Source organism: Puma concolor, chromosome E4, assembly GCF_028749965.1.
Source record: "Puma concolor isolate L17-30 chromosome E4, mPumCon1.1.hap2, whole genome shotgun sequence".
Lineage (NCBI taxonomy): Eukaryota > Metazoa > Chordata > Mammalia > Carnivora > Felidae > Puma > Puma concolor.
This window is the reverse complement of record NC_141683.1, coordinates 13,219,294-13,243,899: the sequence shown is the minus strand read 5'-3', so window position 1 is coordinate 13,243,899 and position 24,606 is coordinate 13,219,294. Positions and strand designations below refer to the sequence as shown.

Sequence of the window (24,606 nt, the reverse complement as noted above, 5' to 3'; positions counted from 1 at the left end):
TAATAACATTTTCTTAACAAAAAAGTTCTAAATTATTATTTATCTCATTAAATTTTCCCAATTATCTCCTTCAAACAAATTGCAATTTTCTTAGAGAATTGGGAGAATAAAAAACTACTGTATTGGTGAAATTTACGTTGGGAGTCCTCCTCCATGGAGCATCTATCTCTGATTAAGGAAGGCCCTGTCAAAGAGAAAAAGTTAAGTGAGTGTCATTTTTTTCTATTAATGGCTGAGTTCCCAGAATGATTCAGATTTTAGCCTATGATATCATCCTTATTTAAGTATTTAGACAGACAAATAAATACTTAGAGAAACAGCAGAATAAAATGAAAAGGGAAGTAGAAATAATTCCAAAGAGTAACAGTCTAACTCAAGCTTTAAAGTGAGTGTTGTGTATTCAGTTTTCATTCAGAACACTGATTTCAATGACAAATTGAATACAGTTTGGGATTTCATTTTGTCTTCCGCTGACATTAATACTAGTAGAAACCACCTGCTTTCATTTTCAGAGTACTTTAAGAAAGTTATTCTTAAATAACAGAAAGGGATTCTGGGAGGTGGGAGGCTTGAATGCTTTCTGTGTTCTCTCCCCTTCTGATTCCAATTTATTTACCTCTCTTGAGCCAAGCAGCTTCTGAGGTCAGAAGGCCTGCAGAATGAGGGCGGAGGTAGGTTCTATTGGAGTGCTAGTAGAAATGTGATGGAAAACTTTATCTCATGTGCACCCATTGAAAGCTTGGAGAACAATGCAGGAGAAGCCCTATATGAATGTGGCAATTCCTGGGAAGAGCTCAGTCTGCAAAAATCTTCCCTTATGTCAGATTTATGTCATCAAGTGTTAATTCCCATAGAATAATGCAATATTAATTAAAATCCCACAAGGACTTTTAAGGAGTATTTGAAATCATTTTAAAAATTACTAAGTATTTGATTAATTTCTTAGATAAGTGAGAAAGAATGGATGCCTGAGAAGAGGCAGGGCAAGTCTGAAAAGGAGACTGGTTTTGATGATGATAGAGAGTAACTGCATTACTCAACTTCAGAGCATCCTGTAAAGCCACTTCAATACACTCAATAGGATCCTAACACAGGATGGGTAAATACATCAGTAGAACAAAATAGAGCCTTTCTCCACCAGGGTTCTTCACCTGAATCACAAAGCACAGGAAATGGTTTCAGTTATTGTTTTCTTGATTTCCCCAAGGATAATACAGAACTAGTACCATTCCAGATCCATTGGAGAGAAGTCCATTTATTATATATAGTACGCGTTAGACATCAGGACTTAACTCTCACAGAACCTAGTTTGAGAGATTAGTCAGAACTATAAAATTAAATATATGGAAAAAATGGAATTTCACCTTTGTGAAAGATGTTTTTTCTTCTTTTAGTAGTAGTAGTACAGACGCAATTGATTATCCACATGGGAGAAAATGAACTTGAACTCTTTTTTTTTAAATTTTTTTTTAACGTTTATTTATTTTTTTTGAGACAGAGAGAGCATGAACGGAGGAGCGTCAGAGAGAGAGAGAGGGAGACACAGAATCTGAAACAGGCTCCAGGCTCTGAGCTGTCAGCACAGAGCCTGACGCGGGGCTCGAACTCACAGACTGTGAGATCATGACCTGAGCCGAAATCGGATACTCAACCGACTGAGCCACCCAGGCGCCCCAAACTTGAACTCTTATGACACTTCATATATGAAATAAATTCCAGGAAATTTCAAGACTTAAATATAAAAGTGAAAACGAAAATCATAGAAGAAAATTTTGAATTCCATATGTAAACATGTATGGATTAGAAAAGAGCCCTCTTAAATCAGGAGACCTATAAATTTTAGTTGGTTTTTTGTTTTTTAAGGACAGACTATATCAAATGCAGTTACTTTTATCTGATTTTTAAAAAGACACCATAAATACATAATGTCAATATGTAAAAATAGATGTTAAAAAATACTTAAAGTACAAATGACAACTATTTAAGTGTCAGTTATAGACCAAGTGCTCTTCTAAAGCAATAAAATCTAAACCACAGTAGAAAAAAATAGCAAATTGTACAAATAGGTAATTCCATTGATGTTGAGTTCTAGAACAGAAAACACTATTCTATCGTGATAAAAATCCCTCAGCATTTGCCTGGGAAGTAAATGGGAATTGCTAGCAAAGGACCATGATGGAATTTTCTGAGGTAAAGGGAATGTTCTGTGTCATTGTGGAGATGATTACATTGTTTGGTCTTTGACTTATATACTTAAACATGTACTTTTATGTATGTGAATTATACCTCAAGAAAGTTGATTTAAAACTGTAGCTGATACCCTTAAATATTTTAAAGGATGTTAGCACCTATTGCAGTTAGGGCTGTGGACAAAAGGATGTTCTCTTTTCTTGCATAAAGGTGAATTTTTTACAGCCTTAATGGGAGTAACTTTGAAACATCTAATAACATAAAAATTGTATCTTTCAATCCAGCAGCTCTGTTACTTGGACTTTTTCATAGGAATTAAAGTCCTAGTACATAAAAATATATATGCAAATATGTTTAATGCCACACTGTTCTTAGTGGCTAAAACCTGAGGACCAAATGCCCATTAGTAGGGGAATGGCTGATGACACTGTGGAGCATCAGTATTAATTATACAGCCATTTAAAAGGATGAGTTCCAACTCTATCAGATGGAAGGATATCCATAAGGTCTTGTTAAGGGAGGAAGCATGATGCACATAAGAAAAGCCAATGGGCTATTTCATATTTGAAAAGAAAATAGTGCTGTAAAACATATCCTATAAAGATATATGTTTTAATGTATGTGCAAGAAACACCTTCGGGGTTGTATATTCCAGATCTAAACATGGTTTACTTAGTGTGAAGGGCAGGATGTGGGGGAGGGGCAGTGGGGAGGTGGAGTGGTGCACAGAATCAGTAAGATTTATATGAAAACCCTCAAAACAGCACACACATGTACTTTCCCATATTTGCAAAATATCATATACCTTCATAAACAAGGAGAAAATGTAGGTTTTTATGTACTGTCTTGAGGGATACTCAAAATACACATTCAGATTTTAGATAGTGTATTGCAAAGTAACATTTATAACATTCTTCTGTTTTTGTAAATAAACAAGGCCCTTTGTAGATGAGCTCTTGTTTTTAGATTGCTTTCAGTTTCTCTGAGAAACTTTCCAAATATAATCCTCTTGGTTTCCAGGCACCGAAAGTGGATGTCGGTTTATTTTGGAGTGGTATGATCAATATAGAAAAATGAGTTCCGTTGTCTTCAGTACCACCCATTGGTCCCAAAGAGTGGGTATTACCCAAGGACAGATCTGCAGAGACATTAGGGTCCTTTTGATCCAGTGGATAAGAAAATAAGGATTGAATCTAACTAGCTTTTAGGGTTTACTGAGGTTCTGCTTTTAGGGTTTACTGAGGTTCTACTTGGTTTTTCACTAAAGAACATACAGGTCTCAGTGTCTTTCAGCCTTCCGTTTTGTTGTTGTTGTTGTTCTACCTGTATATTTCATACTTTTATTTCACTCGCTTTGGAGGGTGAGAGTAAACAGCTAACTCTGAGTTGGGCAAAGTGGTAAATATAGGAGGAATTCTGCATCTGTGATCATTATTGGTTTAGATTTCTTGTTATGATGGATGCTTGAATTATTTTTTTTTTTTTGAGTTTATTCTTGCGAGAGGGAGCACGCACGTGCATGCATGCCCGGAGAGGGGACAAATAGAGAGGGAAATAGAGAATCCAAGCAGGCTCCACACTGTCAGTGCAGAGTCCAACACAGGGCTCAAACTCAAAAACCGTGAGGTCATGACCTCAGCTGAAATCAAGAGTCAGATGCTTAACCAATTGAGCCACCCAGGAGTCCCTATGATGGGTAGGTTTAGCGCTGGTTGTGTTTTCTAGGGCTTTCTTGCATGGAACATAAATCCTATTTTCACTGTCATGTAAGGGGAAAGAACATTTGGCCAAGTGGAAAACAGTTTCTTTTATCAAATCCTCTTATCCCTCATCTTTGGAAAACCTTCGTTCTCCATGTTTATTCTTATAGATCCTTGGGTACCTCTGTGTTTGTTTAGAGGAGCGTGTAAGATTGTTTTCATTTCCCTTCATTTACCTTTACCAACATAGGACATGAACACAGGAACCCTTAATCCCACTGTAATTGGTTAAAACAGAACATTTGGAATACCTTGACACAATGAATAAGCTTCACTAATATTGTAACCATCTCAACCTTATACGTAAATATAAAGCATCATGTAAGATCAGTTTTATTCAGAGCACCCAACTAGAGTATCTTCTCACATAAAACGTGAGTCCAACGAGGCACCCAGCCTGAGACCCAAATGATGCAAACAGTATGGAATATCTGTATGATCATGTGCTTCCAAAGATTACTTGTACCCCCATTCAACTCTGATTTCAAGTTTCCTGATCAACTCTGATTTCAAGTTTCCTGAGAAGATAAAAGTTCCAACTCTTGATTAAACAAAAATTTAGCCCCCATTCTAAGAATGATCTGGATGAGATCAAGAAAGCTCTTAAATTATGAACTCATCTTTCATACTTAAGTGCTACAAATTAACCACTTTTTTTTTTTTAATTTTTTTTTTTTTGAACGTTTATTTATTTTTGGGACAGAGAGAGACAGAGCATGAACGGGGGAGGGGCAGAGAGAGAGGGAGACACAGAATCGGAAACAGGCTCCAGGCTCTGAGCCATCAGCCCAGAGCCCGACGCGGGGCTCGAACTCACGGACCGCGAGATCGTGACCTGGCTGAAGTCGGACGCTTAACCGACTGCGCCACCCAGGCGCCCCGAAATTAACCACTTTTTAAAAGCATTTTGGTGAATGTTTTTTTCCACTCTTGTGGTATTAAACTTTTTGCAGAGATAAAAATTATTCACTTAGCTATGAATACTAAAATATTGACCCTATATTTACAGGGGGACAAGAGGGTGAGAAAGGGCCTAAGGCAAATCAAAACAAATTAAAAAAAAATAGACCTGAATAATCAGTCATTTAAATTGAACAGAAGAAAATATATGCATGCACACTATGTATTTATTAATTTTATAATTAATTTGTAAATATATATATTAATTTATATGTATAATTCCTTTTTTCATGGGGATTTTCTGGAGAATTTATCAATATGAAAAGATGGAGAGAATAAGGAAAGATGATGAGTTGACTATTAGTAAATGTTAATGGAATCAATGTAATTATAGGCAAGTTAATGCAGTATGCCTGAGGCTGCTTTTAATATGAATTCTTTAACTTTTAAAACTTGGAGGAAAATGAAATTATTCAACATACTAGTATTTTAGAAAGTGAAACATTCATTTTTAATAACATTCCCTTTTCCTTTTTTTTCTTCTTTTTTTTTTTTCTGGTTTTAAACAGGCCATATACTCCTATCAAAGGAGGAATCTCCAATGTATGGTTTGACAGATTTAAAATATCTAATGACTGCCCAGAACACCTTGAATCAATCAATGTAATGTGTAAAGTGCTCACAGATTTGATTGATGATGAAGTAAAAAGTGGCATCAAGAAGAATAGAATATTAGTAGGTAAGACCTTTAAATGTTAGTAAATTTCTTTCACTTTTGCCTATTTCTATACATTGAACTTTACTTGGAATATTATTTAGAAACACCTGTATATCACTTGACCTGTTCATTGTTTCAAATATGAGTTTACATATTGAAGGTTTTAAAAATATTGAAATTAACAGCTCCTGAAACTTTAATTCATTTTCTTTAATAATAACTTAATTTGAGAATTCCATGTTTAATATTCAATTAAAAGATTATTCATTTCAGTTTTTAAAACATTTTATTTTAATTAGCTTGAGTTTTATAAATATGCTTAAACTACTGTTACCATGATTAAGGTAGAGTATACAATCAAAATATAATATAAAATTAATGAAAAGTATACCTTTCAGAGTTAGTGTCACAGGAATAAGGCATTTATAAACTTTTATTAAACATGTCTTTAGCAATCTCTCTTCCCAAGGAGATATATATACCTTTATATAAGCTGTTTATTCTACTTAATGCCCTTTCCTTTTTCTGTAATCATCAAATACATAAACTATTAAAATCTCTATTTGTATAATACATAGGAAAGTGAGATTGGCTGGGTAGAATGTGGATGGTACAGAATATATTTTGGTGAATGAGTTTTATTTTCAAATACAACTATTCAATTTAAAATGACTTGCGGGGCGCCTGGGTGGCGCAGTCGGTTAAGCGTCCGACTTCAGCCAGGTCACGATCTCGCGGTCCGTGAGTTCGAGCCCCGCGTCGGGCTCTGGGCTGATGGCTCAGAGCCTGGAGCCTGTCTCCGATTCTGTGTCTCCCTCTCTCTCTGCCCCTCCCCCGTTCATGCTCTGTCTCTCTCTGTCCCAAAAATAAGTAAAAAACGTTAAAAAAAAAAAAAAAAAAAAAAAAAAAAAAAATGACTTGCATTTAATGATGAAATTATAAAGCAAATTAGCTCTATCATATTCTAAATAACCGTAAAATGCACATTGAGATCTTGTATGGACAAAATTTGGTAAATTAGTAAACTTCCTTTGTGTTCATTGAAGTACTGAACTAGTCATTGAGTTGAGAAGCAGTATAATATGATGAATCAAATCCATTGTCTTCTGCCTTGCCTTCAACTTCCACTTTTGTTAATTAAAAGCAGTGAGCCCTCCAGCCCAGTAACATCACCTTCCTGGTCCTCTGTTTCAGCATCTAAATACAAAACATAAGGGGGTACCTGGGTGGGTCAGTCAGTTAAGCCTCCAGGTTGGGCTCAGGTCATGATCTTGTGATTCTTGAGATTGAGCCCAGCACAGAGCCTGCTTAGGCTCCTCTGTCTCCCTCTCTCTCTGTGCCTCCCTCACTTGCACTCACTCTCTCTCAAAAACAAAGTTTGTTTCAAAACATAATGGGAGTGCTGGGAAGACCATGAGGAAAGGCACGCAACTCAGTGTAGGGGTAAATTATAAAACAGTTACAAAACAGAATCCAAAATGTGGGAATGTATGACAAAGTCTGTCATTCAATCATTTAGCAAATATTTTCTAAGTTCCTACTGTGTGCCAGGCATGTTAGATGCTCTTAGGGACACACAGATCAATAAAAAAGGATCTGTCTCACAAATGTTAACAACCTGGAAGAGCCATTAGGTACTTACAGTGATTACTGTAATGCCAGCAAGCCTGTGATAAGTGACCTAAAGCAATGTACCTGCTGGCTCTTCAAAGAGAATGATCACGTGCATTTATTACTTCTTCCCAGGACCCATCACAATTCCTGGCACAGAGCAAATGCTTAGGAAATTTATAATGAATGGCATGACCTGGTCAGTGAATTGCTGATTTAAGTAATTAAGTACGACAGGAAATGAAAGCAGAGATCATACCTTGAGGCTATTCAAGAATTAATAGGAAAGTAGCAGTGGCATTTGAGATTTGAGATGCACACATAAATAGTTTTATCTATTGTAGTGTGGAGGTCTAGGCATAAAGAATGATATGAACTAGAAAAAGTAGTGCTTGTTTTTATCTGTCTGGACGTTAGATGGCTTTAGCAGAAAGTCTGTTGTCCAAGGAAAATGCCTTGTTGACTCTGATGGCTGTGCTAAGAGACTGCAGAGCAGGATGGTATAGTGACAGATACAGGTTCAAATGTGACGTCTGTCTTGTTTCCACCATATATTACCTACACTACTTTTCTGCTGCCTCACCTGTGTGGGAATAACAATACAACATCTGTTTTCCTGGGAGTTGGTGTTTGTAAAATCCTTGGCTCATTCTAGGCTCTCGAATTCTTTCCGGTTCCCCTTCTGTCCTTTATTCTGCGGATGACTGGTGAGGGATGATCAAAGAAGGTCTGTGAGTCATGCAGCTCGTTAGAACTGTGTGTCAGGAAAACTAATCTGGCAGGAGGGTTAAGTGAACAGATGCGAAGTTGTGTGTGGGGGAAACCAATTCAGTAATTGATCAATTCAGTAGTTGATTCCAAAGTGATTGATTCCAGAGATTTCAAAGTAATGTGATGACAGTGGGAAAACCAAAGATTAGGAAAAGAATTTGCTTTAAGATAAAACTGCAAAATCTTCGTACATAAAAAAGTAGAAAATATTCTGATTAGTACTCAATGTATATGAGCTAAAGATTCTATCATGTTGACCGATAACTGCCATCTGCTCGTCTCCTTCCGTCCCCACCTCTTCCCCTCCCCACATCCATCAGCTACTTCGTATTACTCATCTCTGGAAAGAGGCCGTGGGGACTGTTGTAAGGTCAAAGAGCTAATAAGAGTTTTGAATTGGGGCACCTGGGCCCCTGGTCATGATCTCGCGGTTCCTGCATTGGAGCCCCAGACTGGGCTCTGCGCTGACAGTGCGTAGCCTGCTTGGGATTCTCTGTCTCTCCCTCTCTCTCTGCCCCTCCCCAACTCACGCTTTCACTCTATCTCGAAATAAATGAATAAACTGTAAAAAAAAAAAAAAAAAAAAAAAAAAGCTGGAATTGAGGTTTACTTCATTTCAAAACCATGATTCTCCCATTCAATTTAAACATTTTTAAGACTTTTAATACATATTTTCAAATTCCTTTCACCAAAAAATTGTACCAGTTGGTACTTCTCCCACTCCTATTAGAATGTCCGTCTTACTGCATCGTCACTGAATAATATTGCCTTGAAGAATATTTGCTAAAAATAAGTAAATGAAAAGTCGTAATTAATTCATACTTATTTTGTTATTCTCCATCTACTTCTTTTTGTTGTATTTTAACACAGGAAGGCTTCTCTTAGTTGTCTGTTACTCTTTCCTTTTATGATTTTTTTTTCCCCAAATAATGTCTTAGTGTGAGAAAGTCTCTAGAACTTGGATAAATAGTCAAATAGGTTTTCTACTGGTTTTCTATATGTGATTTATTTTTTCCCTGTACTTCTTTGATTCATCTGGAATTTATTTTGTTTGCTTTTTACCATATCATGGAGATTTTAATATTTTCTAAAGTACCAAGAGAGCCTTGTTAAAGTATAGTCTTATTTAGGGGCTTTAGGTGGCTCAGTTGAGCATTCCACTCTTGATCCCAAGGGTTGTGGGGTCGAGCCCACATCGGGCTCTGTGCTGAGTGTGGAGCCTGCTTAAGATTTTCTCTCCCTCTCTCTCTCTTTCTCTCTCTCTGCCCCTCACCTCACTCATGCCCTCTATCTCTCTCTTAAACAAACAAACAGACAAAAAAAGTCTTTTTATAAAGCCATCAGTAATATGGTCAGTATTTTATCAAAACGCCATTGAATCTGTAACAACAAAATTTCTCTGTGGAAGCTTTGTAGATTATTACATTGCAAAATTTAAAAAATTGAAATTTATGACAAAGCCATATTAACATGTTATATATAATAGTTACATATTATTTTTTGAATACAAAACGCTGGAAAAGGAAGATTTTTTTTACAATTTTTGAGATGAGCTGATTAGCTTCAATAAAGCCTCTTTCTTGGCTTACAATGTGAAAGAGACCACAGAGCACAGACGCAGTGTGCTTTGTTCTTGTTACCTGTATTGTTATTTAACTAGTCAGTGAACATAAATCTTCAATAACAGTCTATAACATTACATGTACCCCAAAACACACATGATTCTTGACCTCTTATACTATGACAAAACATTCATCATAATACCTCCCCTTTTTTGTTTGCCGTCTTCTTTATGTGGGTTAGCTTCTAATCCTAGATTCACTACTTTGTAGGCATAGGATCTCCTTAACCTCTGTGCTTGGGCGATAATAATATACCTATCTTACAGATGTGATAGTTGAGTTAGTCAAAATACTTAGGAATGTGTCTGGCATGTAATTTTGAGACCGTTTTCTTCCTGTTATTAAACAGTCTTTATGCCATGGTCACTCCAAAGAGCAGAAGGGCCCTACTAAGGCCACGGCCGCCCCTGGGAGACCTTTAGACGGCTCACCACTTCTTCCCCATCATCTGTTTTCTTTCTCCTCAATGGTGTACATGCTGGATTTCTTGCTTTCTTTTTCATACATTACTTAAAAGGAAGTTACTGCTTAATAACTTCCAACTGGTTTTTGTGCTTTTGTAGTATCTATGATAGTACATTTTAAGTGGAGTAAGATTTAAGTGCTATTTGTAACATGTTAACGAAGGAGGGATTCCGTGGGAAGTCAAAGAAAAATGCATTTAAGATTCTGACCAATTTTTAGTACACACAAACACTGCACTACAGTGAGGTTGGGTTATTTTTAAAAATTCATTGTAAAAGGAAAATTTAGAAAATTTTAATATTGAAAAGGAAAAACATGGAGATAATAGGTAAAACATTTTTAATTGTTATCCTTATTGATTTTGTTTAACATGTGATAACATTTCTGACTTAGTATCATATGATATGTGCTCCTGGAGCCCTTATCTCTGAGATTATAACTGCAACCAGTGTAAGCTTTATAAAACAACACTATTCTCTGTATTTGAGTGGGTGGGAGCCTGTTCTGTGTCTGTGGTTTTATTTTAATTAGTGGTGTTTTATTAAGCTTAGTTTTAAAGACAATTGCTTTTATAATGTATGTTTTGCAACTATTTGGGGTTAGTCTATCTAGTTTGCTCAGGTCAAAAATGATAGTTCTCATACTAAATTTGATCTCCAAATTGTTAATAAAAATTTTAAGTCTTGGAGTACCGAGAAAACTATCAAAACGTTTATAGCCTGATGAGGAAGGTACAGAAGTAAGGTGTTCTAATACAGTGTATTGTAAAAGTGTATACAAGGTACAATGTGAGCAGTGAGGAAAGAACAAGTAAATCTTTTGGGAGGAGTTAGGGACTGCTTCTTAGAAGAGATGGCTCCAACTGAGTTTTAACGAATGAGTTAAAATATGACTGGTAAACAGAGAGGGAAAGAAAGCAAGGGGCACATCAGAATCTCTCAGGAAATACTAGTTTAGTATGCCATCCAGTCCCCTAGGATTATCAGATTAGATGCAGAGAATGATGTGATCAAGTGTACCTTTCAGAAGGCTTATGCTGATGACGCCATAGACGGTTGGCCAGTCTGAAGGCCAGGAGAATAGCAACAGATGCAAGGGAATGATGGCGACTAACACACAGTTTCAGGATTTAGGGAACATGAAGATGAATAAGATTATACTCGAGGACATTATAGTCAAGTGCAAATGTTAGCTATGAAAGCAGAATCTTGGTTTTCTAGTCATCAGTGGAAATATATTGCTTTCTTTTTATTTTATTTTTATCTTAGAGAAAGAGCACGGGAATGCTGAGAGGGGAGAGAGAGAGAGAGAGAGAGAGAGAGAATCCTGAGCAGACCCCATACTAGGGCAGAGTCTGCTCCAGATTCTCTCTCCCAGTCTCTCTCTGCCCCTCCCCCATGCTCGCTCACGAACTCTGGCACGCTCGCTCTCTCTCTCTCTCTCCCTCAAAAATAAATAAATAAACTTTAAAAACGTAGTTATTTATTTGATTTTATATATTTATACCACACATGATTCCACAGAGGGTATGACAAAAGTTAGGAGAAAGGCAGCAGAACAGTGACTTTAAATCACTTTCTGATTTTTGACAAGAGAGTTATTAATAAGCCCTGGGATCAAATCTTCTATGCTGAGAAAATTATTAGTAATGCTAGATCATCCTAATTCTTATTTTATTAACATATTAACGTCTTATTTTATTAACATCCGTATCTCTGTTACTATCTGTCTTAAAACTCATTTCCTATGTTTCTGTATAATGTGAGAAATCAAAATGGAGAAAGGTATAAAATTTTTCCCATGTGTACTGTTGTGCTTTAAAAGTGTATATAGTAGTAATACTACTAAAATTGTTGGCATTTATATTACACTTGACAGTTTTTAAATTGCTGTTACTATACATCATAATGTTTTATTTTTAGATAGTGTTTAAATTATGAGGTTGTTTTCATGCACAATATCTCTTTTGAGCCTTGTGATAGGTAGAACAGGAAATTATTATTCTCATTTCAGATGTTAAACTAAAAATCAAACAGGTTACTAGCTAACATAATATTGAGTTGGGACTAGAACCCAGACCCTTTGACTTGGTTCCTTTCGTACTAGGATGGGATCCCTTTTTTGGCCACTAGGTGGTGATAATTTGTTAAGACAAAACTGACAAAATTTAGGTTTAACTTCGATCTAGGATGTATAGAACCTAAAAACTGATATAACCAGATTATAAGAATTTTGATAATATGAGCATACTGTCAGAATTATGGAGCAGGGAGAATCAAGTGCTCCTGAAATTACACCTGAGTCATTTACATGGATGTTTTAAATGCCAACCATGAGGGAAATGGTTAAGGGAATTATGGTCTATTAATATAATTGAATATTATGTAACTATTAAATGCTATATGTACACATAGAAGGAACTTTGTAAGTATGTGTTCAATTAATAAAATTACGGATTTTATAATTCTGTTGAAAGACTTTCAAGTCAGTATGATACGAAAGAAAAAGCAAGGTACAAAAAATGGTACATGTAGAGGGTTTAACTGTTAAGTGAATTTTTAAAAACATGTTAAAATTATGTATGAAGAATGAAACTTTGGATGACTCATTTCTGTCTGTAGGGTGAAAACACTTTGTATACTGGGTATATATCAATGTATTAATTTTACAATATTTAAAATAAAAATGAAGGGGTAATTGGAATTACCAAGATGAAGATTAGCACCAGAATTTATCGGCTCCCTTTGGGCTGACTTTCTACAAGTTTCTTCTGAAGCTCTTTCTTGACCTAACACTTGGAGAATGATAGCAGTTTTCTATTTTCTTTTAGCATATATGTGTCTTAATTAAACAACTTGTGTTTCTTCAACAACAATTAGAACTTTAAAGGCTTGTAACTGCTGTTCTAACAGCTTTTTATGGAAGATGATAAGTATTCTGTTTACCCTGTAAATTTTATATTGGAGGAAAATTACAAATAAATATATATTCCCCAATTCTTTGAGACTTTATCATAGCTCAGTCTGAATTACTATAATACATAAGTTTAAATGGAAGAATTGTTGAAATTTGTAGGGAGGGTAGATTTTATTACACTTTAAAAATCCTATTCAATTGATGGTAAACTTGAATTATAAGTATTTTTTTCCTCTGGATTTTGTTTTCAGATAGACTAGTTTTCCCAGTATAGTTTTTTATACATTGTTTCTGTTTTATTTTATTTAAAGAGTTCATAAAAGCTAGGTTTATTATTTTTTTTACATGTTTTATTCAGCTTGTTAATCTTAAATGTATGTTGAAATGTTAACTCTTGACGTTTTAATACCTTGCCAGCAACTATAAATATACATTATAACCATTACCTACAATGAGTTTACTATTTGGTATTTACTTATTGAACAGTATATTTTATATTGCATTTTAGTCATTTAGATGGAAATTGAATTCAAATAACTAGTCTTTTGTGTTAAATTTCCTTCTATTAGGAAAAAATACACAAAGTCCCTTTTCATAGTAAAATGTGATGCTAAAGGTGATTGTATTGTCAAAGATGGCTGGTGAGAAATTGCAGATTACCTCACAAGATTATAATTGGGTAAAGGACTTAGATTAAATCTTTAAATAATAAGATTTCAATGAGTACATTTATTTTCATTGTAAATTATGAGTATTAAACATGAGGCTAAATGTCTGCAGGATGCATTTACATTTCTTCATAATGATATAGGTGAGAAAATGTTTTCTTTCTTACTTTTGGTTTTATTCTTACTAGACTGGTTTCATCTAGGGGGCTCTGAAACCACACAAAGTAATTAGGTTTCTCTGATCAATAAAAATGAAATGATGGAGGGGGGAATTTAATCTGTAAAATTTTTTCAATAAAGTTGTTTTTGCTTATCATGTTCAAATTCTATCTTGTGATGTGATTTTTGTTATCAAAAAAGGTTTTTTTTTTTAATGTTTATTCATTTTTTGAGACACAGAGACAGAGGTGTGAGCAGGGGAAGGGCAGAGAGAGAGGGAGACACAGAATCCGAAGCAGGCTCCAGGCCCATCCTGTCAGCACAGAGCCCAATGCGGGGCTTGAACTCACAAACCATGAGATCATGACCTGAGCTGAAGTTGGACTCTTAACCGATTGAGCCACGCAAGCACCCCTGTTGTGATGTGATTTTTAAATCTTTATCATATTAAAAGTTCACATTTAATGATCCTAGCCTCAATATTTTTTATGAAATATTTTCTTTTTGCTCCATTTATGAATTTTGAAGCTTTTTTCAATTGTTGGTGCAGCTGAGATTACCTAGAACTTCATTGTCCAATATGATAGTCCTTAGCCACATGTGACTATTTAAACTTAAATTTAAACTAGTTAAAATTAAATAAAATTAAACATTTAGTTCCTTAGTCACGCTGGTCACATTTAATATGTTCCTTAGGTACATTTGGCAAAAATATAATTCAAGCTCTTGGATTACTCCAAAAAATAAAAACTTTGTTCCTACAGCCTTGGTATCTATAACATAGGGATTTCTTGTAAATCATGGCCATATTTTCACTTTCTGTTCTTACCCATTTTACCTAAGGCTGAATTGTCTGCCTTACAGCTATTGATTTTTTTCTAAGACTGTGATTCTCATACATTTGATTTATGGGTATAAGAGCTTTTAAAAATTGGAAATAGGCTTTGAGATTGCGGTAGTGGGTCTAGGGCTGAGTCTGGGAATCTCTGTTTTCAAGGAGCCAGATTTAGGAATCATTAGCCTGGGGCGCACTAACAATTCACTCCTGCATTTTCTAAGCTTTACTTTTATATCAAATCCGATCACCAGATAGCTACATTTCCTGATGATATAAATTTGTCCCCTTACAGAAATATTCTTATGGGACTACAATTACATTTATTCACTGATTTGATAAAATATTTAAGTGCCTACTATGTGCCAGGCACTGTTCTAAGCATAGGGAGGGTACATCAGTGAATAAAACAGACACAAAACCCTGTTCACATGAACCTTATTAGACTACTGAATGTTTTCTTTACGTCCCGGACTTTTTATAAAAGAATCAAGAGCAAAAGTGGCTGTATGTAAAATGTCTGGTTTTGAGTTTTATGTTCAATAAAGACCTACTTGACAAATTCCACGCAGGAGTTCAGTGCTAGGAAAAGTTTCTAGTATGATTTGGCATGATCGCTTCTGTTAAAGAATGCTGTCTTGCTACAGGGGAGCAGTTGGAAGTCGAGTCATTCCCCTGATTGCTGCTGCTCCCCCATACCACGGTCTGTGTCCCTCCTTCTCTTTTGTTCTTGATCTCTCATTCTTCCAGCAGCCCCATCTCGCCTCCCTCACATTCTGCCCTCATTTTAGAGATGCAGTTTTATTGTTAAGAGTGGGTTTGATTATAAGCAACCTTGAATTTCATTTTATAAGTAAATTGGAGAAAGGGGGGGATCTGAAGGGATGAAGCAAAGAATGCATTTGCTAAGACTGGTTCTGTGAACTTTACAGAAGGCTGAAATTGTGTTCTGGAAGATACAGATTCTTACTCTCAAACTTAAAGTAGGCGTCTGTTTTTACAGAAGCTCTGTAAACTTTGAAAGTCCTTGCTGTTTCGACTTTTACACGTGATTATGAAGCATTTATATATTATAGATTTAAAAACTTGGTGGAGACCCTAGAGATCATCTAGTGCAATTGTCTAATCTTATTGGAAGTGAGATCCTGGGTTTTAAATAATTTACCCAAAGACACTCGGCGAGAGTGTCACTGGTAGGATTAGAACTCAGTTTCCTTTACTTCCACGTGGTCCTCTCCCACCAGACTTTGAATTAGAAAATGCATCATGTCCTTTTAAATACGATAAATTTGGGGCACCTGGGTGCCTCAGTCGATTAAATGTCCGACTTCAGCTCAGGTCATGATCTCGCGGTCTGTGGGTTCGAGCCCCGCGTCGGGCTCTGTGCTGGCAGCTCAGAGCCTGGAGCCTGCTTCGGATTCTGTGTCTCCCTCTCTCTCTCTGCTCCTCCCCTGCTCATGCTCTGTCTCTCTCTGTCTCAAAAATAAATAAAAACATTAAAAACAAATTTTTAAAGACGATAAATTTAAGAGACGTGTGTGTAAACTTTGTATTATTTTCACCCCGTAATACATGGTTTCTAACTGAACAGACTTTATTGAGTTGTCACTATGTAGCAGCCACTGTACTCACCATGGGGGCACGTGCAGTGGGGAGGCCAGCTTGTCAGCACGTGTGCACCAGACGGTGGAGACACTTTGCTGAGCTCCCTCATGAGCTCGCAAGCACCACGTGATGCTGGAAGAAAGAACCGTTTCTTACCCTCAAAGATTGCACCACCAGTTTTTCAGTCTGTAATATGCAAATGCTTAATGAAGCCCAATCTAGAGACCTAATTTATATTTAATAAATGAAAACGTGATAGCAGTTGTATTTCAAGAAGCGTTTGCTTTATAACCCACGTACTGTATTACATAGAAAATCTTGAGAAGCAAAGACAAGTCTATAACTAGAACGGTGGCACAACCCAGGAAGTTTAGAATTCTTTCTGCTTACTTAACAGTGAATGTTCACCAGAAACGCTAGTCTTGTCTGTGGTAAGGTCTTCATATTCACGTGGAGCATGGCAAAGTTTCATTAATGTGCACGTTCGTAGGTAATGGAGCTCAGTGTTGTTTTTTTACGTTTATTTATTTTGAGAGAGAGAGAGAGAACACGCCCACGGGAGAGGGGCAGAGCGAGAGGGAGAGGGAATCCCAAGCAGGCTCCGCACTGTCAGTGCAGAGCCCAACTCTGCCTGAACTCGTGAACTATGAGATCAGGACCTGAGCCAAAATCAGGAGTCAGACGCTTAACTGTCTGAGCCACCCAGGCACCCCGGAACCCAGTGGTTTTTAACCTTTTTGGGAATTTGAGGCACATATGCAACTTTCACAGTCGATTTTAAGATGTGCGTGCTGCCTCTGCCCCTGCCAAGCCCATTTGTGATCTCTAATTAACCATATCTGCATCTGTGGCTGGTGTGGGGGCTATTTTGAAAGAGCCTTTCAAGTGGTTCTCATCCATGGTGCACTTCTGCTACTGGCGAGACCCTATTATTTCCCTCTGGTATGTTGAAAACCACAGATGTAATATTTATCATACACTGTAATTATTTACATATTATGTGCTTCTCAAAAATCTAGACTTTGCAAGCCTCGTAATCGTCACTCACACATTGTATCCTGGGTCCAAAATGATACTGTCGGTTGGCCCGATAATACTATTAAATATTATTAAGTAAATAAATAAAATATAAAAATACATAAATAAAATTTAAAAGCCATTCTATTCTAATAAATACCAGAAGATAGTAGAGAGCACATTAAAGTCTGTTGCAAGCAATCTAGATTCCAAAAGTCCTGGTTTACAACTAAAATTAGGGGTGCATCCTTAAGCAGGTCACCTGATCTTGGGCCTCCGTTCACTTCATCTGTAAAAGTAGATTGTGGTAAATTCAAATTTAGAGTCTCTAAGGACTCAGCTTTACACTTTGTTAAGTGAAATAAAGCAGGAGGCTGGAAGCGAGATCCGGATTCTGCACCAGTGTATATTCTTGTATTTCCATAAGAGTGTGGCTGTGTGATTCACTTTCTATATTTATTTCTCACAAAATGTAAATAAGATGCCCTTTAAGTCTCACTCAAACTGGGGACTAGCATCCCTGGTCTCTCCCCTGAAGTTGGGTCACCAGGTCACGTACCTGTCTCCATATCCTGTGACGTCTCTGGTGCCCCCTTGAGGAGAAGGGCCCATGTATTTTCATATATGTGCTACCGAAGGGAGCACAGGACCGTGTATTTTAGACTGCATATCTCCAGTGACTAGCACAGTGTTTGGCACATAAAAGACAATAAAAGTTTGTTAAATGAGTAAATTATTTTTTTAACTTTGAGAAAGTTTATATAGGTGAGTACATTTTTAATTATACCATCACAAATCACTTTCCAAAACGATATTGTAATTTAGAGATGTTTTAACTGGCTCACCAGATTTTTGATCGTCCTCCCTAAAAAATCGCTAAGCATCTATTATATGGCAGACACTGGAAATTTAACTCCTCATGGGGCTCAGAGCTTGGCAAGAACGACAGAAAGATGCATGTTATTAATTCTAGTTGCAGTGAGGACTCCTATAACACAAGTATAAGCAAAATATAAGTAGACACTAGATGTTTAAACAAATAACACTTGTACTATGACTCATATTTTGAACTATGGTAAATATTTTTACTCGTTGAACATGATTTCTTTGTTTAATTCCAGCTCTTTTTATAACAAGTCTCCTTACCAGTGATGACAGATGAGCCCGTGTCGTTTACGCATTGCAGGTCCTTTTTTTAATGAGATCTAAAGTAGACTAAATTTCTTTTTCGCACTGTGTCTCCAAATATTTTAAAACATGCATGGAATATTGGCCCAGATGTATCTTGTTCTGAATTATTGTTGCATATATTCTGGCTTTTTCTGATTAAGTGAATTTTTGCTTCTTTTAGGAGGATTTTCTATGGGAGGGTGCATGGCAATGCATTTAGTGTACAGAAATCATCAAGATGTGGCAGGAGTATTTGCTCTTTCTAGTTTTCTGAATAAAACATCTGCTGTGTACCAGGTAAGTTCCAGATTTTAAAAACAAAACAAAACCAAAAAAAAAAAAGCGTGAAATAATCACACATTGAAACTAAAACAAAATTGATCATGAAGCAATTGCAGTCGATGCACAGAGCACTCCTGGGAATCCATCCCCAATTAGTCATAATGAATATTAATTCCAGCTGGTCATTAATGTTCAGGAAATACCATAGAAAGGATATTATTAAGCATGGTGTCCAAGAGGAAAGGATAAAAATCATATGTATCCCTTACACATAATAAAAATAGAGATGATTATAGCCAGGCTTGTTTTTTTATGTCATGAACATAACCGAAACAAATGACCAATTACATTCCCCGACACCTGTCTCATAGCAATATGCTAATATACGAAGCGATACTATAGTGTTGTAACTTCATACCAGAATTAGAAACAGCAGATACAGAAATGAAAAAAACTAGAATGTAATTTTTCTCTTGATGGTGCCTGCATTCCTCCCTCTGTCCACTCTCTATGTAAAGAAGTTTGTCTTACGGAGTCACACGGTTTCTTCAGGAAATGCTTCGACTGTGTTTGAGACGGTCCTGTATGGAGTCAGTGCTGGTCACGTACAACCATAGCTCACTTGGTGCCAGCAACTAGCTGAGCCCCCAGTCCAGGACCACCAGTGTGCACCTTAGACCACACCACCACTGCCTCTTTTCCCTTTAAATATTGGAAGTTTTCTGCCCCGTCTGATTTCCAAGAATGATGTTCATCAGTGAATGTCTTAAACTTTTCCATTTGTACATCCTGTTCCTCAGGCTCTTCAGGAAAGTGACGGTGTACTCCCTGAATTATTCCAGTGTCACGGCACTGCAGATGAGTTAGTTCCTCATTCTTGGGGTGAAGAGACAAACTCCGTGTTAAAGTCCCTAAGAGTGAGCACGAAGTTTCATAGTCTCCCAGGTGTTTACCATGAGCTAAGCAAAACTGAGCTAGAAAAACTGAAGTCATGGATACTTCAAAAGCTTCCAGGAGAAATGGAGAAGCAAAATGAATGAATCAAGATTGATTTGTTGACCTACCTGTAATGTCTTTGTGAAAAGTGGTTTTTACTGCCAAATTATACTTTGGTAAGTGATAATTAAAATAGTATTATCAGTAAACAATACCAAGTTTACTGACTTATTTACTGGTTATTGAAATGCTTAGCACCACAGAGAGTAGCATCATCTTATTCATGGTAAATATTAATTTAGACAGACATCTGTGTGTTATTTTTCAGATACATTTGTAAATATTTGGAGACCTTTTAAGTAGTTAAATGATTAAATTTTAAAAATAATGTAAAGTTGGTTTAAGTAAGAGCAATGAGAAAACATGAAAAGGCTTAACATGGCATTTTATTTACAAGTGTCCTATTTTGTTTCCAGATATTCAGGAATATTTTAGATGTGTTTATTATTGATTCCTGATTTAAATCCATTGTGGCCAGAGAGCATATTTTGTGTTACTGTTTTATCTGTATTCATGAAGGTTATTGGCTTGAAGTTTTGCTATTCAATTTGTTTTGTACATTTTTTGGTCTGGTTTTGGTATTAGGGTAATACTGACCTCGTAAAATGAATTGGGAGGTGTTTTCTCCTCTTCTGTTTTTTTTGGGGAGAAATTGTATAGAATTGGCATTAATTTTTACTTTAAATTTTTGATGAAATTCTCTAGTGAAACCTTCTAGGCCTGGAGATTTCGTTTATCTCTTGACAGTGTACCTACAAGTTTATTATAAACACCTCACACTTAGTACAAGAACCTTCCATTTTCCCCTTCCTGGTCTTTATGCTATTTTTCACACTTTACTTATAAATAGCATGTACCATAAATCTCACAACACATTACTACTCTTTTTTTTTTTCTTAAAGGTTTTTCTGAATGATTTTATTTTTTTTTATTTTATTATTTTTTTTTTTATATATGAAATTTATTGTCAAATTGGTTTCCATACAACACCCAGTGCTCATCCCAAAAGGTGCCCTCCTCAGTACCCATCACCCACCCTCTCCTCCCTCCCACCCCCCATCAACCCTTGGTTTGTTCTCAGTTCTCAACAGTCTCTTATGCTTTGGCTCTCTCCCACTCTAACCTCTTTTTTTTTTTTTTTGTTCCCCTCCCCCATGGGTTTCTCTTAAGTTTCTCAGGATCCACATAAGAGTGAAACCATATGGTATCTGTCTTTCTCTGTATGGCTTATTTCACTTAGCATCACACTCTCCAGTTCCATCCACGTTGCTACAAAAGGCCATATTTCATTTTTTCTCATTGCCACGTAGTACTCCATTGTGTATATAAACCACAATTTCTTTATCCATTCATCAGTTGATGGACATTTAGGCTCTTTCCATCATTTGGCTATTGTTGAGAGTGCTGCTATGAACATTGGGGTACAAGTGCCCCTATGCATCAGTACTCCTGTGTCCCTTGGATAAATTCCTAGCAGTGCTATTGCTGGGTCATAGGGTAGGTCTATTTTTAATTTTCTGAGGAACCTCCACACTGCTTTCCAGAGCGGCTGCACCAATTTGCATTCCCACCAACAGTGCAAGAGGGTTCCCGTTTCTCCACATCCTCTCCAGCATCTATAGTCTCCTGATTTGTTCATTTTGGCCACTCTGACTGGCGTGAGGTGATATCTGAGTGTGGTTTTGATTTGTATTTCTCTGATAAGGAGCGACGCTGAACATCTTTTCATGTGCCTGTTGGCCATCCGGATGTCTTCTTTAGAGAAGTGTCTATTCATGTTTTCTGCCCATTTCTTCACTGGGTTATTTGCTTTTCGGGTGTGGAGTTTGGTGAGCTCTTTATAGATTTTGGATACTAGCCCTTTGTCCGATATGTCATTTGCAAATATCTTTTCCCATTCCGTTGGTTGCCTTTTAGTTTTGTTGGTTGTTTCCTTTGCTGTGCAGAAGCTTTTTATCTTCATAAGGTCCCAGTAATTCACTTTTGCTTTTAATTCCCTTGCCTTTGGGGATGTGTCGAGTAAGAGATTGCTACGGCTGAGGTCAGAGAGGTCTTTTCCTGCTTTCTCCTCTAAGGTTTTGATGGTTTCCTGTCTCACATTCAGGTCCTTTATCCATTTTGAGTTTATTTTTGTGAATGGTGTGAGAAAGTGGTCTAGTTTCAACCTTCTGCATGTTGCTGTCCAGTTCTCCCAGCACCATTTGTTAAAGAGACTGTCTTTTTTCCATTGGATGTTCTTTCCTGCTTTGTCAAAGATGAGTTGGCCATACGTTTGTGGGTCTAGTTCTGGGGTTTCTATTCTATTCCATTGGTCTACGTGTCTGTTTTTGTGCCAATACCATGCTGTCTTGATGATGACAGCTTTGTAGTAGAGGCTAAAGTCTGGGATTGTGATGCCTCCTGCTTTGGTCTTCTTCTTCAAAATTACTTTGGCTATTCGGGGCCTTTTGTGGTTCCATATGAATTTTAGGATGGCTTGTTCTAGTTTTGAGAAGAATGCTGGTGCAATTTTGATTGGGATTGCATTGAATGTGTAGATAGCTTTGGGTAGTATTGACATTTTGATAATATTTATTCTTCCAATCCCTGAGCAGGGAATGTCTTTCCATTTCTTTAAATCTTCTTCAATTACCTTCATAAGCTTTCTATAGTTTTCAGCATACAGATCCTTTACATCTTTGGTTAGATTTATTCCTAGGTATTTTATGCTTCTTGGTGCAATTGTGAATGGGATCAGTTTCTTTATTTGTCTTTCTGTTGCTTCATTGTTAGTGTATAAGAATGCAACTGATTTCTGTACATTGATTTTGTATCCTGCAACTTTGCTGAATTCATGTATCAGTTCTAGCAGACTTTTGGTGGAGTCTATCGGATTTTCCATGTATAATATCATGTCATCTGCAAAGAGCGAAAGCTTGACTTCATCTTTGCCAATTTTGACGCCTTTGATTTCCTTTTTTTGTCTGATTGCTGATGCTAGAACTTCCAGCACTATGTTAAACAACAGCGGTGAGAGTGGGCATCCCTGTCGTGTTCCTGATCTCAGGGAAAAAGCTCTCAGTTTTTCCCCGTTGAGGATTATGTTAGCTGTGGGCTTTTCATAAATGGCTTTTATGATCTTTAAGTATGTTCCTTCTATCCCGACTTTCTCAAGAGTTTTTATTAAGAAAGGGTGCTGGATTTTGTCAAAGGCCTTTTCTGCATCGATTGACAGGATCATATGGTTTTTCTCTTTTTTTTTGTTAATGTGATGTATCACGTTGATTGATTTGCGAATGTTGAACCAGCCCTGCATCCCAGGAATGAATCCCACTTGATCATGGTGAATAATTCTTTTTATATGCCGTTGAATTCGATTTGCTAGTATCTTATTGAGAATTTTTGCATCCATATTCATCAGGGATATTGGCCTGTAGTTCTCTTTTTTTACTGGGTCTCTGTCTGGTTTAGGAATCAAAGTAATACTGGCTTCATAGAATGAGTCTGGAAGTTTTCCTTCCCTTTCTATTTCTTGGAATAGCTTGAGAAGGATAGGTATTATCTCTGCTTTAAACGTCTGGTAGAACTCCCCTGGGAAGCCATCTGGTCCTGGACTCTTATTTGTTGGGAGATTTTTGATAACCGATTCAATTTCTTCGCTGGTGATGGGTCTGTTCAAGCTTTCTATTTCCTCCTGATTGAGTTTTGGAAGAGTGTGGGTGTTCAGGAATTTGTCCATTTCTTCCAGGTTGTCCAATTTGTTGGCATATAATTTTTCATAGTATTCCCTGACAATTGTTTGTATCTCTGAGGGATTGGTTGTAATAATTCCATTTTCATTCATGATTTTATCTATTTGGGTCATCTCCCTTTTCTTTTTGAGAAGCCTGGCTAGAGGTTTGTCAATTTTGTTTATTTTTTCAAAAAACCAACTCTTGGTTTCATTGATCTGCTCTACAGTTTTTTTAGATTCTATATTGTTTATTTCTGCTCTGATCTTTATTATTTCTCTTCTTCTGCTGGGTTTAGGCTGCCTTTGCTGTTCTGCTTCTATTTCCTTTAGGTGTGCTGTTAGATTTTGTATTTGGGATTTTTCTTGTTTCTTGAGATAGGCCTGGATTGCAATGTATTTTCCTCTCAGGACTGCCTTCGCTGCGTCCCAAAGCGTTTGGATTGTTGTATTTTCATTTTCGTTTGTTTCCATATATTTTTTAATTTCTTCTCTAATTGCCTGGTTGACCCACTCATTCGTTAGTAGGGTGTTCTTTAACCTCCATGCTTTTGGAGGTTTTCCAGACTTTTTTCTGTGGTTGATTTCCAGCTTCATAGCATTGTGGTCTGAAAGTATGCATGGTATGATTTCAATTCTTGTAAACTTATGAAGGGCTGTTTTGTGACCCAGTATATGATCTATCTTGGAGAATGTTCCATGTGCACTCGAGAAGAAAGTATATTCTGTTGCTCTGGGATGCAGAGTTCTAAATATATCTGTCAAGTCCATCTGATCCAATGTCTCATTCAGGGCCCTTGTTTCTTTATTGACCGAGTGTCAGGATGATCTATCCATTTCTGTAAGTGGGGTGTTAAAGTCCCCTGCAATTACCACATTCTTATCAATAAGGTTGCTTATGTTTATGAGTAATTGTTTTATATATTTGGGCGCTCCGGTATTCAGCCCATAGACATTTATAATTGTTAGCTCTTCCTAATGGATAGACCCTGTCACTATTATATAATGTCCTTCTTCATCTCTTGTTACAGCCTTTAATTTAAAGTCTAGTTTGTCTGATATAAGTATGGCTACTCCAGCTTTCTTTTGGCTTCCAGTAGCATGATAAATAGTTCTCCATCCCCTCACTCTCAATCTAAAGGTGTCCTCAGGTCTAAAATGAGTCTCTTGTAGACAGCAAATAGATGGGTCTTGTTTTTTTATCCATTCTGA

At 36.7% G+C, this 24,606-nt stretch overlaps 1 protein-coding gene across 1 annotated transcript in view; it reads left to right on the top strand.

Moving 5' to 3' along the window:
- The window catches only part of LYPLAL1 (lysophospholipase like 1), a 39,210-nt gene extending 18,815 nt beyond the window's left edge, over positions 1-20,395 (top strand). Inside the window, exons 3-5 of the mRNA XM_025927848.2 lie at positions 5,420-5,589; positions 18,589-18,704; positions 19,490-20,395. Of these exons, the coding sequence (XP_025783633.1) occupies positions 5,420-5,589; positions 18,589-18,704; positions 19,490-19,729 (526 nt within the window). The 3' untranslated portion in view covers positions 19,730-20,395. The remainder of the gene's footprint in view (positions 1-5,419; positions 5,590-18,588; positions 18,705-19,489) is intronic.
- Positions 20,396-24,606: the final 4,211 nt, after the last annotated feature.